Raw genomic sequence first — 19,017 nt, 5'->3', positions numbered from 1 at the left:
CTTTTACAAAATAATCGTAAATTTTACAAATGCTGTTTTGTAAAATTATAATTACAGCTCACACAATATCAAAACAACTAAAATCAGTAATAAATTCTGAGTATATTTGTTGTAAAATATTTACGTTAACTTATTGAGATCGAAGATGCAGTAAGTTTTTTGGGTTATGCATGTCTTTCTAATATTTCTATACACTGTTATTGCAAAATTGCAATTATAACTGTCATAACTATCGTAACGGATAAGAACTAAAACCAACAACAACCCCCTAGTATATATATGAGCCATGTATAGTTCAGGGAGGCAACACATTCGTTTGTGAGTTGTATTCAGTATCATATTTATTTATGTATGACATTCTCAAAGTATATCAAAAACATTGAAAATCTGAAATGCAATTTCTACTCAAAAAAGATAATATCATTTCATTTATTATACTTCAGAACATTCTAATGAATTGTATTGATTGCAGTAAAGTCACTGATATATATTTTTAGAAGAAATCAGTGAATATCCTAAATAAATGTCGGAAATATTTATATTATTACTATATGTATTTCATTTAAGGTTGTTCTATATTCATGTATATGAGAGAGACGACCCTAAGAGTAGATATATAAAAATATACTGAAAATATTGAATCCCAAATATATGCTAATCAAAACAAAAATAAAGGCAGGTTTGTCTACTAAATTCTACCTTTGAACTTTTTTTTTTTTTTTTTTTTTAAGCTGGAAACGCATGTGTCATAATATGGCTACTGCGCACCCCCTCCTTGCAGGTTGAGGAGTTGCCAATTACATTATGTATGTCGAAATTGCTACTTACGTCTGCCGGAATCACATTACGCATGTTGGAAGAGCTATATGGATGTCAAAAGAGCTCCTGGTATGTTGGCATGACGTGGATACTTTTGACAATTGTCATGGCTCGTCTGCGTAACTACATGCAACAGCTAGTTGTTGCAGTCACTTGGCGGATGTGGTGAGACTCAGAGACTGAGTGAGCGCGCACATGATTTGGTCGTAATTCAGTCGTAATTTGGCTTTTACAACGGTTGCGAGCTTTATTCACTGATGTGTGATTTGGCTTTAACTTGCCATTGCTAGTCACAACTTATGTGATCAAATGCCATAAGTCGAGAGGCCATTATGAAATTTTTGGGTGTTGCGCCATGACATGGCAACTTTTGACAGTAGTCATGGAATGATGGCGACGACTATGCAAGGCAGCCTTGCATAGTCGTCATCCCTGGCGCAGTCATCAAACTCGGGGACTTGGTTACGATTTATACCGATTAATGGCGAATTGGTTTTAATGAGAGCGTAGTGGGGTCGTAATGAGCAAAATTTTGACTGTTATGACATACGCGATTTGAAAACACCAATGTGTGACCCAGGCTTTATCGTGCGTCATGGTATTGTTGAGGAGAGAAGAGACCATAAAATCCTTACTCTAATATGTATGTAAAAGCAGTACCTATTCACATTAAAAATGAAATATTTCACAATTAATTCAAAATAATGATAAAACATGTAAACAATCAAATACAATACAGTAAAAAAGAAAAAAGAATAAAAAGCTTGCTCGAGTCAGTGTTCAGTGCACTGAGTGAGATGATAGAGATAGAGAGAGAGACCTTACCTTACAGACCTTACATCTTGTTCGGGTTGCCCCAGGTCCCTCAGTGTGAGGCACCTCTAATGTCTACCAGAGAGTTGCTAGTAGTACATCGTCTGGTATATTCTGCATCTTCCAATCTTGGATGGTCTGGGATGCAGCTTAGATATTTGTCGAGCTTATTCTTAAACACATCTACGCTCACTCCTGATATATTCCTCAGATGAGCTGGCAACGTATTGAATAGACGCTGCATTATCGATGCTGGTGCGTAGTGGATTAATGTCCTTTGTGCTTTCCTTATTTTTCCTGGTATAGATTTGGGAACTATTAATCTACCTCTGCTTGCTCTTTCTGATATTTTTAGCTCCATGATGTTTTTGGCTATTCCTTCTATCTGTTTCCATGCCTGAATTATCATGTAGCGTTCTCTTCTCCTTTCTAGACTATATAATTTTAAGGATTGTAGTCTTTCCCAGTAGTCAAGATCCTTAACTTCTTCTATTCTAGCTGTAAAGGATCTTTGTACACTCTCTATTTGTTCAATATCCTTTTGATAGTGTGGGTACCATATGATATTGCAATATTCAAGTGGACTACGAACATATGTTTTATAAAGCATAATCATGTGTTCAGCATTTCTTGTTTTGAAGTGCCGTAACAACATTCCCATTTTTGCTTTACATTTTGCAAATAGACTTGCTATTTGATCATTGCATAACTTGTTCCTATTCATCATCACACCAAGGTCTTTAACTGCTTCCTTATTTGTGATTGACTCATTATTGGGTCCCCTATATGCATATAGCTTTCCTTCTCTGTCTCCATAATTTATTGATTCAAATTTATCAGAGTTAAATACCATCCTATTTACCTCTGCCCAATTATATACTTAGTTATGGTCTCTTTGTAGCGCGTTCCTATCTTCATCACAAGTAATTTCTCTACTTATTTTTGTGTCATCGGCGAAACTACTCACTACCAAGTCCTTAACATTACTGTCTACGTCTGCAATCATAATAAAAAACAGTAATGCAGCTAACACTGTACCTTGTGGCACACCGGATATTACCTTAGCTTCATCCGATTTCTCATCATTTGCAATAACTATCTGTTTTCTGTTGTGTAAAAATTCTTTTAACCATCTTCCTACTTTATCCACTATATTATGTTTTCTAATTTTCTTTGCTAATATATTATGATCTACCTTGTCAAAAGCTTTTGCAAAGTCTAGATAAACCACATCTGTTTCATTTTCGCTTTTCATGTTTTTGTATATGTTCTCACGGTGGACTAACAGTTGGGTTTGTGTACTTTTTCCGGGTACGAAACCATGTTGTCCTCTATTAAACAAATTATTTTTTATTAAATGTTTCATAATATTTTTCTTCATTACCCTTTCATACACTTTCATAATATGTGAGGTTAGACTCACAGGCCTATAATTACTTGCCTCTAGTCTTGATCCACTTTTGAAAGTAGGGGTAATATATGCTAATTTGTGCTCATCATAAATCTTGCCTGTATCTACACTTTGTCTTAATAATATTGCAAGTGGCTTTGCGATAGAATGAACTACTTTCTTTAACAAAATAGCAGGGACACCATCAGGCCCTGCTGCAGCTCCATTTTTAATTTCATTAATAGCCTGCACAATATCAGCTTCATTAATATCTATGTCTGCTAAATATTCACTATTTTCATCCCTTACTTCTATATCATTATCTTTATTATCAATTCTAGGGGTGAATTCTCTCTTATATCGTTCTGCCAATATGTTGCATATTTCCTTTTTTTCAATCGTTATTCTCCCTTCAATTCTTAGAGGGCCTATTTCTATTCTTCTTTTATTCATCTTTTTCGCATATGAGTACAATAGTTTGGGGTTTTGCTTGATATTTAATAGGGTTTTTTCTTCCAAGTCCCATTTTTCATTTTCTTTTGATTGTATAATCTTTAATTCTGCATTTTCTATCTTACTTATTAGTTCTATCACTTTCCATGCATTTTTTTCTTTTGCAAGACCTTTTTTCCACTTTCTGATTTTCTGGAACAAGATCCTTCTGTCTCTTGGTATGCATGACTGATGTTTAATTTGTTTTTTCTTCTTCGATATATATTTATCCACTATTTTCTCTAATATTTTATATAATACCTCCGTATTTACCTTTATATCATCACTTACAAATATGTTATCCCAATCTTTGTTTAATTCTTCTTTTATATCTAACCATTTTATATTTTTACTGTTGAAGTTGTATTTTCCATATCCTTCCCACTTTTTCATTTCTTGCTTATCTCTGTTTTCACTTGCTTTGGAATGGACTGTTAGTTCTATGACATTATGGTCTGAAATACTCGCATTATAAACTATTATTTCTTTAACATAATTCACCTCGTTCACAAATACTAGGTCTAAAGTATTTTCCTTTCTTGTTGGCAGGTGATTTATTTGTTGAATGTTGTATTCTAGTAACATATCTAATAGCTTTTCGAATTGCCTCCTATCTTCTGCACTACTATTACTCTCTTTTTTATATGTATAAATACAACCACAACCTCCTACTCGTTCTTTCCAGTCTACGAAAGGAAAGTTAAAGTCTCCGGATTGGAGAATAGTCCAGTCCATGTGATTTCTACATATATCATCCAATTTTTCTATTATTGTGTCAATTTCTTTAGTATTAGGGGGTCTATATATTACTATGTTCATTAATTTTTCAGATTCAAATTCTACCGCTATTAGTTCACATTCTGAGTTACTATATTTCTTATATATTTGTCCTTCTTTTTTGTCTTTCCCATATATTGCGGTTCCCCCTTGATTCCTATTTTTTCTATCTGATCTATAAGTTTGGAACCCTTTTATTTGATCGTTATTCCCAGTCTCTTGGGAATACCAGGTTTCACTTATATTCATTATATCTATTTTCTTTTCAATTTGGGTTATTTCTGCTAAGTACTCTATTTTTCTTTTTGAGTTACTCGTAACTAAACCCTGCTCATTCATTACTATGATGGTTTGCATGTTTTTTCATTCATTTGATATGGGTAATAATAAGGATTTTCCCACGCGTCTCTTTCCTGTTCAGGTATGTTGTTCTTTTCTTCATTTCCAGAAATTCTGACATTAAAAAATCCAACTTTTCCATAATATTTTATCTTCCTTCATCATAATTATTCATTTGTGTCTGAATCTGCAATTTTCTCCGTATATGCAATATCCTCTTGCATCGTAAATACAGTATTTATCTCTTGAGCTGTATCTTGGTTGTATCTTGGAGCTGATGCTTAGAAATTCTTTGCTGACACTCCATATCGCGGTGATGGCTTGCTTTTTTCCTTCACCTCATATTCTTTATTCCTCTCTTTATTTGTTTCTTTCTTATTTTGGATTTTATTATTTGATTGATTATTTAATTGATTTTGATTCATGGCTACAGGGTGCATATATTTACATTTTTTGTCGAACTTACATCCTTTTCCTTCTTTTAGGTTTTTGCATATTTTTGGATGTAGATCTCTGCAATCATCCTCATAGCCATCTAGGTATGCACATTTACCATAGATTTCATAGCTGTGACATACCTTGGGATGTTTGTAGTAACATCTTTCTCCGAATCTGCAATTCCCTCTTTTCAAAAGGGTGCAGACTTTGTCTTTCTTGTCTATTTTTTCCTCTTTCCCATCAGTGTGCAGATCTGGGTAGGGCCTCTTCGGGATTTTCTTTTGAGTTGTCATGTCGTAATTTATTTCTTCGTATGTATGCTGCTTGATTGCCTCATATGTAGTATCAATGAGTATCTCTGCATCCATACTTTTATCTTGTTCTTTGTTTTCCTTATTTTTTTTCTGTCATTTCAGTTTTATTTACTTCTCTTCTGTTTTCCTCCTTCTTCTTCCTCTTCCTCATCCTCAACTATTTTTACATTAAGTCATGATTTAATAACATTGTCTATCCATGACAGACATGTTGAGCAAAATATTCTGGTATCCTTACTCATATCTTGCATTACTTCAGCACATTGAGGATGCGTCGGAATGTTGCATGCAGGACATATTCTGATCAGGTTTTGTGGATTAACTATGCTATACCACACCTTACACAGTTTGCATGCTTTTGGCATTCTTTTTCCTATTGCATCAATTAGTATATTCCCAATGTTCACCTTATTCATTTTCTTTGTTGGAATATGTTGATTGATGTAAATTTTTTTTGAGTCTCTTGACCACTTGGATTTCATTTGGAACTTCTTCAATTATTTTCAAAATGTTTTTTGTTGAATTGTTCCAGTTTGAAGGATCATATCCTTCTAATATGTCTATTAATGCTTTTGTATCTTTTTGGTTAGGGCTGTTACTGATCTCATAGATGAGAAATGCCAGCTCCCTTCTTGCTACCTCATCGTATTGTGAATCTGCTAAACACGCTAAATTTCGCCATTTCTTACCACAGATGGAACTTACTGGCATCTTGATCTGATTTACAGTATTTCATTTGATAAACTAACTTAGTAGACGCTTTATCCTACTATTTTCACGCTAATCTTATCACCGACAGTTCACGAACACTTCTAGATATTTTTCAATATCCAGACGTATGTTAAACGTGTGATATCTGTTGATTAATCAGACTGTGCGCGGGAACGTCTCACCAAGAGAGAGAGGAGAGGAAAGGGAAGAAGGGCTCTGCTTCCCACTGACTTATCAGCTGGGCTGGGATGGTTATTCACCCATTTCTTTCACTTACACTTGATCTGCCCAAATAACTTTGATTTTTGTTATGGTAAAATACCTATTTAGTGACAATTGCTTTTTCGATATTTTACTACTGTAAAATATCTGTAATAAACAAACTGGCATCGCTTTCAGCTGCATTCCTTCAATTGTTTGTTTAAATGGCTTTTTTGTGAAAAGTTATTTTATCACTTCCCTTTTCTTTCATTCTTGACTTATTACTTGTTTGCAAAATCCTCATGTTTGTTTTAACTCTGCCGGTTGTTAACAGTAAGTTGATGTATTGTGGCATAATTAATCTCTTTCATGCACTGAAGATCCAAGTGTAAACACACTGATTTCTCTCTCTCTCTCTCTCTCTCTCTCTCTCTCTCTCTCTCTCTCTCTCTCTCTCTCTCTCACCGACACACTATCGATTCCTTTTATCATCCTTGTACCTAATAAGTGAATAAAATTGATTTTGTTATCAACCATTGCATACTGCAACCAATCGGTTTCGTCAAAGGGTTCCTGTCTCTCCTCCCTCCATTCCCCAGCCAGTCGGGTGCCATTTTCACCAAACAGTTCATAAATCGTACACAGAAAAAATAAAATTCCAGAAATTTTGCTTCATATAACGTACTGTTTCATTATTTTACACTCCTAATCTAATTTTTTTAACACATTAATAATAGAAAAAAATGTGAAAAGGGGGACTTTTTGGGTTGGCTGGAACGAATTATCCTGATTCCCTTTATTTCTTATGGGGATATTTTGTTCATATTTCGAACAAATCGTACTTTGAACAGCCTTCTGGAACAGATTAAGTTCGAAGTCTGAGGTACCACTGTATATAACTATTTTACGTATTAAAACGATGTAATGATATATATATATATATATATATATATATATATATATATATATATATATATGTGTGTGTGTGTGTGTGTGTGTGTGTGTGTGTGTGTGTGTTATAGGATCAAGGAATTATTATCAGAATGCATTAGCATATAAAGACTAAGAAAAGGCACGAATAATAAGAAAAGGGGGAATAGGAAAAAAAGAATGAAATAATGACCTTACAATTTAACTGAAGTATAAGAGAGAATCTTTCTCACTCAAGCTTGACACCCAGGTGCTGTGGGAAACCTGAAACCGCTGTACATGATTTACATCTCCTTAAGACATATCAACTCCACTACAGAAAATTAATTGATGCTACAGCTCTCCTGACATCTTCTGACACGCCCGAGTGCTGAGAATTAATTTCAATGGGCCATTTCAAGAAGCCTTATGGTCAGTGTCAGGACAGGAAAACTCAATGCTTCTTTGTTCAAAAGGGGGTACGTGTAAAATTCTTAGCTCCACCCTTTCCAAGGGTAGGCCTATGGTTTTAACCAATCAATTCAACAGTGCCAGCATACTAAGATGTCCTGCAAAGTCTATTTAACCAATGCCTATGAAGACTCACCCTTAAGAGCCAAATTAACCCTTTAACCATTTAGTACGTATATATATGTAGCGCGCCAACACTACCCGAGCCGTTTAGTACATATATATACGGGGAGCAGATGTTTTGACCATGACGTTTAGTACGTATATACATGATTGATTTTTTTTGCCTTTCTTTCAAGGTAAATCCTCTATAATATATTCTATCTAGGTCCAAGGAAGTGACTTTATCCAAACAAAAGCACTTCCTCCTGAACCCCTTTTATCATAATTTTCATGATTTTCTATATCTAATGCGGGAATTCGCCAGTCACTTGGCGACTTCGCTATGTAGCAGACAACACGCTGCTGGCTAGTCGTTCACTTACACACAATTTTGGTCTTTTGACGCAGGGGGTAAAAAGGCTATAATCCTATCTAATCCAACTTAGCATCAGTCGGGAGTTCTTTTCTTCTCTGTTTTTTACTTTTCCAGCTCTAGCGCATATGAAAAACAATAAGTACGTAATTTTAGTTTATCGACATTATTCCCACTGAAATATAAAAAAATGTACTGGAACGTTACAAAACAAGAGGTTAGATATAGAACGCAAACTTTTACTTATGAAACAATGCACAAGTACCATATTTTCAATGAAAGTTATCTACAAAATTCTTACACAACAGACATTGCTGAAAATTCATCTGACAATGTGAATGATGAAAACGAAAATACTTAGATATTGAAAAATTAGATATAGAAAATCAGGAAAGTTATGATAAAAGAAGTTTTGGAGGAAGTGTTTTTATTTGGATAAGGTCAACAACACTTCCTTGGACCTAGATAGAATACATTATAGAAGATTTACCTTGATAGAAATGCATGAAAAATCAATTGTATATTTACATACTAAACGTCACGGTCAAATCATCTGCTCCCCGTATACATACATACATATATACATACATACAGTGGACCCCCCATATTCGCATTCTCCAGATTTGCGGACTCACACATTTGTGGATTTCTCTCGAGAACATTTCCTTGCATTATTCACGGAAAATTCGCCTATTCGCTGTATTTTTCTATGAGAAACATCCACAAATTCCTGGTTTTTATTTTATCAATGTCATCATAAAATGCACTTTTTGTGATGAAACTATTAAAAAAACTAGGTATAAATATTTTTAGTGCATTTTTTCTTGAGTTTTAACAAACAAAATAGGAGGTTTTAATCATTTTTATAGGGGTTCCAACTATTCGTAGTTTCTAACTATTCACGTGGGGTTCTGGTACACATCCCCTGTGAACACAGGGGGACCACTGTGTGTATATATATATATATATATATATATATATATATATATATATATATATATATATACATACATACATACATACATACATACATACACACACAGTGGTACCTTGACCTACGAGTGAATTAATGTACAAGTTTTCCGAGGTACAAGTCGTCACTCAGTCGATTTTTTGCTTTGCTACTCGAGCAAATATTGAGGTACGAGCTGGAGATGAAGTTAAGCAAAGAAGAAAAAATAAATATGCATCTTTTCCATGAATCTTTTAAAAAGTTATGCATTACTTCACTGTATCCAATAATACTGTATGTATTCTCATATTATTGTATTATACCACTAACATAGCGGTCAATATTTTGGTTTTGAAATCAGCTGATGGTGAATACAAGTTTTTTTTGCCATATTTAACTCAATTCTGAGCAAATTTTATTGCTTCTAGTAAGTATAAACGAATATCTTGACATATGAGACAAGGGAATTTTTCATTATATGACATGATTTTAAGTCTAAATGTGACTTGAATACGACTCGTTGTGATTGTGAACTAAATTATTTTTTTCATTAACAGATTATGTTGGTGGCATGTTCATTGAGTAAAAAAATGATTCCGATCACTATTTTCACGATATTCATATTTTATTTATCGTTTATCGGCGTGAAAACAACAGTAAAATGTGTTCTTTCAAGCCCAGTAGTTTTGATTAAAATGATTTTGCGTCAATTTTATCCATAGTTGTGTTTGATGCCATGAGTTTACAAAAGTGTTATCCTTTTTGCCGATGCACGAAAAAAGTCATTGGCAGCTTGAACAGTTTTCTCAGCTTCAGCTACAACTTGGTTTAAATTTAACGTATATTTCCTTGTTGATCTTTAATATACCTATAGCGAATAAACTTATTACATAAAGATATCTCAGTCCTATTCAACATTATGTCATTTATAACATAACTACGGTAATTGTTTACTTTCGTACGATGGTCGAAATGAAAGCCAAACTGATGTTGTTATCCAATTCGGTTGTACTTAGCAAAATAAGTTACTTCCCATTTGGTTGTTCATGGCTGTAGACATTTACGCAACGAATATAATGTTAAAACAATACTTTCATCAGTCACTTTTGCTGTTTTTGTACTTATTTAACTAGAAGATGAAATAAAGTTTAGCTATTGTAATTTGGTCTCTCGTAAAATCGGATTATCCTAAGACGAATAATATAACTTGAACACTACTACCTTACACTGTATGAAACCTTATTACCTCTTTATTTAGAAATGTATTTTCCTTATTTAATAACATGAAACATTAAAATGTTGGGTGGCATTTGCAGGGTTGGAATGGATTAAGACATTATAAGTATTTTCAATGGGGAAAATTGATTTGATGTGCGAGCAAATTGAGCTACAAGCTCGGCTACGGAACAAATTAAACTCTTAGGCCAAGATACCACTGTATATATATATATATATATATATATATATATATATATATATATATATTATATATATATATATATATATTATACTTATATATATATATATATATATTATATATATATATATTTAAATATATATATATATATATATATAATATATATATATATATATATATATATATGATATATATATACATATATCATATATATATATATATATATATATATTATATATATATATATATATATATATATATATATATATATATATATATATATATATATATATACACACATATTACAGTGGTATCTTGGCCTACGAGTTTAATTTGTTCCATAGCCGAGCTCGTAGCTCAATTTGTTCGCACATCAAATCAATTTTCCCCATTGAAAATACTTATAATGCCTTAATCCGTTCCAACTCTTCAAATGCCACCCCACAGTTTTTTATGTTTCATGTTATTAAATAAGGAAAATACATTTCTAAATAACAAATATTGTATAAAACATAATAGAAAGAGTATGTAAAGAGATAATAAGGTTTCATACAGTGTAAGGTAGTAGCGTTCAAGTTATATTATCCGTCTTAGGATAATCCGATTTTACGAGAGGCCAAATTACAATAGCTAAACTTTATTTCATCTTCTAGTTATATAAGTACAAAAACAGCAAAAGAGACTGATGAAAGTATTGTTTTAACGTTATGCTCGGCGCGTAAATGTCTACAGCCATGAACAACCGAATGAGAAATAACTTATATATATATATATATATATATATATATATATATATATATATATATATATATATTTATATATATATATATATATATATATATATATATATATATATATATATATATATAGGATATGCGGAACTTCCATATACATTCTAACTTCAGGAAAGCCGAAGACACATGAAGAGTTAAAAGGGTTTTATTCGCTAAGAAACGTTTCGCACAAGGAACTTTGTGCATCATCATCTGTTAAAAATAAAGTACATTTAAATTAATAAAAAGCAAAATACAAATAAAAATTACAAACTAAAATTTTAAATTTAAAAATTATAATTTAAAAAATTAGCATAATTCAAAGTTAAAAGTGATATAAGAACATTAAAAGTGAAATAAGAACATTCAAAAGTGAAATAAGAACATTAAAACACGACTACTAAAACACCAACCATTCGCTAAGAAGAGGGGGAGCAAAGGAGGGAATTAAAGGAGGAGAGAGAATGACTAGAAATGAGAATTGAGGTCGTCAGAAGAATACTATGCCCAGGTATAGCGGAGAACGATGAACTACCGCTATTCAATGAGGGAACAAGTCTTGATAAATAATGACTCGAGTGTTGTTAAATACTCAGAGTCCTTATTGTAACCTAACAAAATGGAGAAGTGCTGTTTCTTGACTTCGATCTTACTTTGATGGCATGATTTTTTGATATTTGAATGCTCCTAGTCCTACTTAATCTCTGGCCAGTTCTAAAACTACACCCCATGTGGCTGCAATATCGCATTTGCAACAGCCTCTTGGTAGATCCAACGTAAATACCAGGACATCCTGGGAACGTAAATTTATACACAACATTGACCTCATAAAAGGCTGCAGACGATCTTTAAAGCAGAACAGGGAGCCAATTTTACTCGGGTTATTTGATATTAATTTTAAATTTAAACATGGAATTTCACCTTCAATGATTTGAGTAATTTTCTTTGACAGTTTCAGGTTGGAAATATAAGGAATCGAGGCATACATGAGTTTCTTTGGAACGTCAACAATCGGTGGTACTGGTTTCAGATATTTAGTTAAAATTTTGTTAATTATTTTCTGAACTAAGTCTTTGGGATATGAATTTTGTTGGAAAAAAGAAAGTAAAAATTCTATTTCCCTATGAAAAATGTCCCAACTCGAAAAGAGTACTTCAGGGCTCTATGACTAAAGTGGAGATAGTGTTAAGTTTAAAACTTCTTTGGCAGGAGTAAACTGAAAGAGATGGCAGAAAAAAGGCTAAGCAAGCAGAAACAAAGGAGGAACTCAACGAGAAATACAAAGTACAAGAGAGGGGACTAAACAACACAATAGAAGATGTAAAACAGAGGCTTAAGCCAAAGCACACAAGATCCAACGGTACATGAACAGGAATAAGGGATACCAACAGAACAAACTATTCGGAACCAACCAGAAAAGACTATACAGCCAACTAAGAGGGGAAGACAACCACCCAGAAATTCCTGAAGCCGAACCAAGTAAGAGACTCTGGGAAAACATATGGAGCAATCCGGTATCACACAACAAACATGCAACATGGCTCCAGGAAGTCAAGGGAAGAAGAAACAGGGAGAATAAAACAAAGATTCACAGAGATCACGACAGACACAGTCAGACACCAACTAAAGAAAATGCCAAAACTGGAAAACCCCAGGTCCCGATGAAGTCCTTGGATACTGGCTCAAAAACTTCAAGGCCCTACACAACCCACGAATAGCAGAACTCCCAGCATTGTAATCTCAAATCACCCAAGCACCCAAATGGATGACCACAGAAGAACATCCTTAGTACAAAAAGACAAGAGTAAGGGAAATATAGCCAGTAACTACAGGCCTATCAACTGCCTACCAATAATGTGGAAGTTACTAACAGGTATCATCAGTGAAAGGCTATACAACTACCTATAGGAGACACCATCCCCTACCAACAGAAAGGCTGCAGAAGGAAGTGTAGGGGGCACAAAAGACCAGCTCCTGATAGACAAAATGGTAATGAAGAACAGTAGGAGAAGGAAAACCAACCTAAGCATGGCATGGATAGACTATAAGAAAGCCTTCGACATGATACCACACACATGGCTAATAGAATGCCTGAAAATATATGGGGCAGAGGAAAAATACCATCAGCTTCCTCAAAAATACAATGCGCAACTGGAATACAATACTTACAAGCTCTGGAATAAGACTAGCAGAGGTTATATCAGGAGAGGGATCTTCCAGGGCGACTCACTGTCCCCACTACTCTTCGTAGTAGCCATGATTCCCATGACAAAAAGTACTACAGAAGATGGATGCCGGGTACCAACTCAAGAAAAGAGGCAACAAAATCAACCATCTGATGTTCATGGACGACATCAAGCTGTATGGTAAGAGCATCAGGAAATAGATACCCTAATCATCCAGACTGTAAGGATTGTATCTGGGGACATCAGAATGGAGTTTGGAATAGAAAAATGCGCCTTAGTCAACATACAAAAAGGCAAAGTAACGAGAACTGAAGGGATAAAGCTACCAGATGGGAGCAACATCAAACACATAGATGAGACAGGATACAAATACCTGGGAATAATGGAAGGAGGAGATATAAAACACCAAGAGATGAAGGACACGATCAGGAAAGAATATATGCAGAGACTCAAGGCGATACTCAAGTCAAAACTCAATGGAGGAAATATGATAAAAGCCATAAACACATGGGCAGTGCCAGTAATCAGATACAGCGCAGGAATAGTGGAATGGACGAAGGCAGAACTCCGCAGCATAGATCAGAAAACCAGGAAACAAATGACAATACACAAAGCACTACACCCAAGAGCAAATACGGACAGACTATACATAACACGAAAGGAAGGAGGAGAGGACTACTAAGTATAGAGGACTGCGTCAACATTGAAAACAGAGCACTGGGGCAATATCTGAAAACCAGTGAAGACGAGTGGCTTAAAGAGTGCGAATGGGAAGAAACAAGGACTAATAAAAGTAGACGAAAGACCCAGAAATATACAGAGACATGGAGAAGACAGAGAGAAGAGGGGACCGCACAACAAACCAATGCACGGACAATACATAGACAGACTAAAGAACTAGCCAGCGATGACAATTGGCAATGGCTACAGAGAGCTAAAGAAGGAAACTGAAGGAATGATAACAGCGGCACAAGATCAGGCCCTAAGAACCAGATATGTTCAAAGTACGATAGACGGAAATAACATCTCTCCCATATGTAGGAAGTGCAATACGAAAAATGAAACCATAAACCACATAGCAAGTGAATGCCCGGCACTTGCACAGAACCAGTACAAAAAGAGGCATGATTCAGTGGAGGCAAAAGCCCTCCACTGGAGCCTGTGCAAGAAACATCAGCTACCTTGCAGTAATAAGTGGTACGAGCACCAACCTGAGGGAGTGATAGAAAACGATCAGGCAAAGATCCTCTGGGACTATGGTATCAGAACGGATAGGGTGATACGTGCAAATAGACCAGACGTGACGTTGATTGACAAAATCAAGAAGAAAGTATCACTCATTGATGTCGCAATACCATGGGACACCAGAGTTGAAGAGAAGAGAGGGAAAAAATGGATAAGTATCAAGATCTGAAAATAGAAATAAGAAGGATATGGGATATGCCAGTGGAAATCGTACCCATAATCATAGGAGCACTAGGCACGATCCCAAGATCCCTGAAAAGGAATCTAGAAAAACTAGAGGCTGAAGTAGCTCCAGGTCTCATGCAGAAGTGTGTGATCCTAGAAACGGCACACATAGTAAGAAAAGTGATGGACTCCTAAGGAGGCAGGATGCAACCGCAACCCCACACTATAAATACCACCCAGTCGAATTAGAGGACTGTGATAGAGCAAAAAAAAAACAAAAAAAAAAAAATAATAATAATAATAATAATAATAACTGTATTACAAAATTCATATTATGTGATAGTATTTTAAAGAAATACAATACTAATCTATCCATGTCACTTTTAATTAAGGTTAACTCTCTCTCTCTCTCTCTCTTTTGCATACAAGATAATGTTTTATAGTGGTAGCTCCCTCCCTCTCTTTCGCTGGAAGCGTTATAAGTATTTGTTTGACAGAACAGAGAGAGATAAATCTCTCTCTCTCTCTCTCTCTCTCTCTCTCTCTCTCTCCACTCTCTCTCTCTCTCTCTCTCTCTTTTACCAAATTGATCAAAGAATTTTTATGTTACTAGTATGTAAAATGTTTATTGATAATTTCAGTTAATTTAATAACTAATAATAATAATAATATAATAATATAATAATAATAATAATAATATAATAAAAACTGTAATTACAAAATTCATAATGGTACCTAGTATTTTAAAGAAATGAAAATGACCTTTCCATTTCATTTTGTAAGGATAATCTCTTTCTTAATGAGATGAGAGAATTCTTATGGTAGATGCACGTGTTTTATTTTAAATATTTTCAAATAATAATAATAATAATAATAATAATAATAGAAGTAGTAATAATACAATAACTAATTTCAAATGAAAATTCTTCCCTTCGTCTTTTTCTGTATCATTTCCTACCTCATAACGCCAGTGACTCTCGGAGCTGGAAAAGTAACAATGCCATACAATGGTCAACGAATTTAATGGTTTTATGAATTCTCTCTCTCTCCTCTCTATCGTCTCTCCTCCCTCCTCCATCCTCCCTCTCTCTCTTCCCTCCCTTCTCTCTCTTCTCTCTCTCTCTCTCTCTCTCGCTCTCTCTCTCTCTCTCTCTCTCTCTCTCTCTCTCTTACTGAGATGAGATCATTTTCATGAACATGTATGTAATAAGTTTATCATTAATATTTTCCAATAATAATACCTATACTGTAAGTACAAAATTCATATGTGAGTAGGTTTAAATTTTAAAACAATAATCATTGCCATTTCTCTCTTTTAAATACTGTAAGGACAATCTCTCTCTCTCTCTCTCTCTCCACAAGTTACTTGTCATAGTAGTAACTCTGTCTCTCTTGGCTGCAAGTGTTATAAGTACGTATGCAAGTATATACTAATGTTTAGGATTACTTTGAAATTATATTAATACAATATCTAAGATTAATACAGTAATATGATAATAATTTGAGGTAAATTTAATGCAGGATGTTACATAACGTATACATTTGGTGTTTCTATTTCTTCCTTCTTTTATCTCTCTCTCTCTCAGCAAAAGAATTGATAGACAGACAAACATAATTGCACAGTCCTCTCTTTTTCTCTTCTCTGGAGAAATATATGTATTTATGGGAGGGGGAAAAAGTTGCCTACAGACGTTCATTTCAATCTATTGAAATCGTAAGGAGTTATTCTCTCTTTCTCTCTGCAATTGGCTGTTTATATATTTCTAATGGTAAAATGTTTAGATGATTTAAAATGATATTATAATACCAATTCAATGGTATATTTGATGTAGGATAATACTTTAAGTAGACATTTGGTATTTGTGATTTCACATACAATTGTTTCCCTTGTAAAAGAAAATGGATGTCTCAAATAGTAACAGTATGAAGAAAACGTGCATGACTGAATACTTATGGGGGGACTGAATTATTTTCACATACGTAACTAGTCATGCAGTACGTACGTAGTAGGTATTTATGTATAACCATAAAATGTAAGATTTACTTTAAAACCAGTATTAATAATATTTTAAAGATTAATATGATCATAATAGGATATTTTATGTATATTTGATGAAGGATGGTCTTTTTAGGGATACTTTGGTGTTTGCATGTTCAGGATAGGAGTTTATGAGCATTTTTGTTTTTAGAGGGGGGTTCCAAACATTTGCGGATTCTAACTATTCAGGGTTGGGGGGGGTGGGGTCTGGTACGCATCCCCCGCAAATACGGGAGACCACTGTATATACTATATATATATATTATACTAATATATATGTAAAATAACTATGTAATATATAATGTATATATATAAACAGTATATTATATATATATATATATATATACCTATATAATATATATATGTATATATATATTGTATATAATATATTAATGTACTATGTATATAATATATAATAAATGTTTATATGTATATAATAATAATATATATTATATATACTATAATATATTATAATCGTATAGGTCATATAATATATATTATTAGATGGATAATAATTTATAGTTTCTTATACCATATAATACTATGTATAATGTAATATATAACTTGATATATAATTATAATACATATTATACTATATATATATATATTATATATATATAACATATATATATATATATATATATATATATATATATAGATATGGATATATATGTATTATATATGCAGTATATTATTTATATATATATATATAATTATATAATATATATTATATATATATTAATTATAAATTATATATATATGTTATATATATATATATATATATATATTATATATATATACTATAATATATAATATATTATATTATATATATACTATATATGTATATTAATTTATTTAATATATATATATATATAATATATATATATATCATATATAATATCTATTATACTATAATATAATAATATTTATATTTATATATATAAACTAATGTATATAATTTATTTATATAATAATATTATATTAATATATAAATTATATTATAATATATATTATATTATATATATTATTATATATTATATATATATATATACACAAAATGTAACCTTACCAGTAATTACGGACGGAGCCCGCCGTCCTTCCTGTGCATGAGCATTTAAGCATAAACAAATTGAGTTCTTGGCTTAGTTGTTCCTCTCTTTCCCTGAAAGTGGACGGAACTAGTCACCTACCTAAATTAAAGAATTCATCCTACGGTGGAATTAATTTCATTATAAAATTGTCAATGTTTACATTGATGACAAGTCCCATGCGGTTTTAGGCTACTGGAATATTAACAATACCTACATTAGATCAGATTGACAGGTTGCCATGGCTGGTGAGAGAATATTGATTAAGAATGTTTTTTATTCCTCTATCTGTAGGCATATTTTTATAAAGAAAATCTGTGACATACCAGTTCCAGAAATAAGTATGCTATGTAGAAAAACTAGCTATAAATAAAACAGAGTAAGCCACTTAATCACTTATTCATGGCTGAAACTCGACTTTCAGTTTTGATAATTATCAAGATGGATCCATTTATTTTTCAATAGGATTTTCGTTTTATATTTTATTTCAAAAGTAGCAGGAGAATGAACTCATTCTTTTTATTTAGACTATATTTTGATAAGAAAAAGAAGGAAAGGTGTTTTGTCTGATTAAACAAAAGCAATAGAACCATCTCTTAAAGGGACAGTATTAACAGAAACAGATTTTTTAAGTTACTTGATATAATGCAACACAAGGCTAATAGCTCTTTATTAATTTTTTGTGTATTAAGAATTTTTTTTACTCTTATGTGGTGGTATTAATGTTTTTGTTCTTTTTCTTCCATGCAACAGACTGTGACTGCAACAGTCAATGCATCAGCTGCTTGGTTGATAGACTGGGGCGATGGTTCTGATCATAGTGTTAATAGTACAACACACGTATATTCAGTTCCTGGCGAGTTTATTGTCAAAGGTTTGTATGTGTTTTTGTATATTTGCACATAGACTTGAATGTTTTTTTATTTTGTGTATGAGGAGTATAAATACGAAATTAAGAGATAAAGTGAATTCACCAGTGTTGTTAATACACTATATAGTTTTTT

General features: G+C 32.9%; 1 protein-coding gene across 2 annotated transcripts in view; it reads left to right on the top strand.

Moving 5' to 3' along the window:
- LOC135219572 (polycystin-1-like protein 2) overlaps positions 1-19,017 on the top strand; it is a 444,330-nt gene that overhangs the window by 26,650 nt on the left and 398,663 nt on the right. For both annotated transcript variants that reach the window (XM_064256448.1, XM_064256449.1), the window contains exon 4: positions 18,767-18,887. In XM_064256448.1, the coding sequence (XP_064112518.1) occupies positions 18,767-18,887 (121 nt within the window). The remainder of the gene's footprint in view (positions 1-18,766; positions 18,888-19,017) is intronic.

This window comes from Macrobrachium nipponense, chromosome 1 (genome assembly GCF_015104395.2).
Source record: "Macrobrachium nipponense isolate FS-2020 chromosome 1, ASM1510439v2, whole genome shotgun sequence".
NCBI lineage: Eukaryota > Metazoa > Arthropoda > Malacostraca > Decapoda > Palaemonidae > Macrobrachium > Macrobrachium nipponense.
This window is presented reverse-complemented; position numbering and strand designations above follow the sequence as displayed.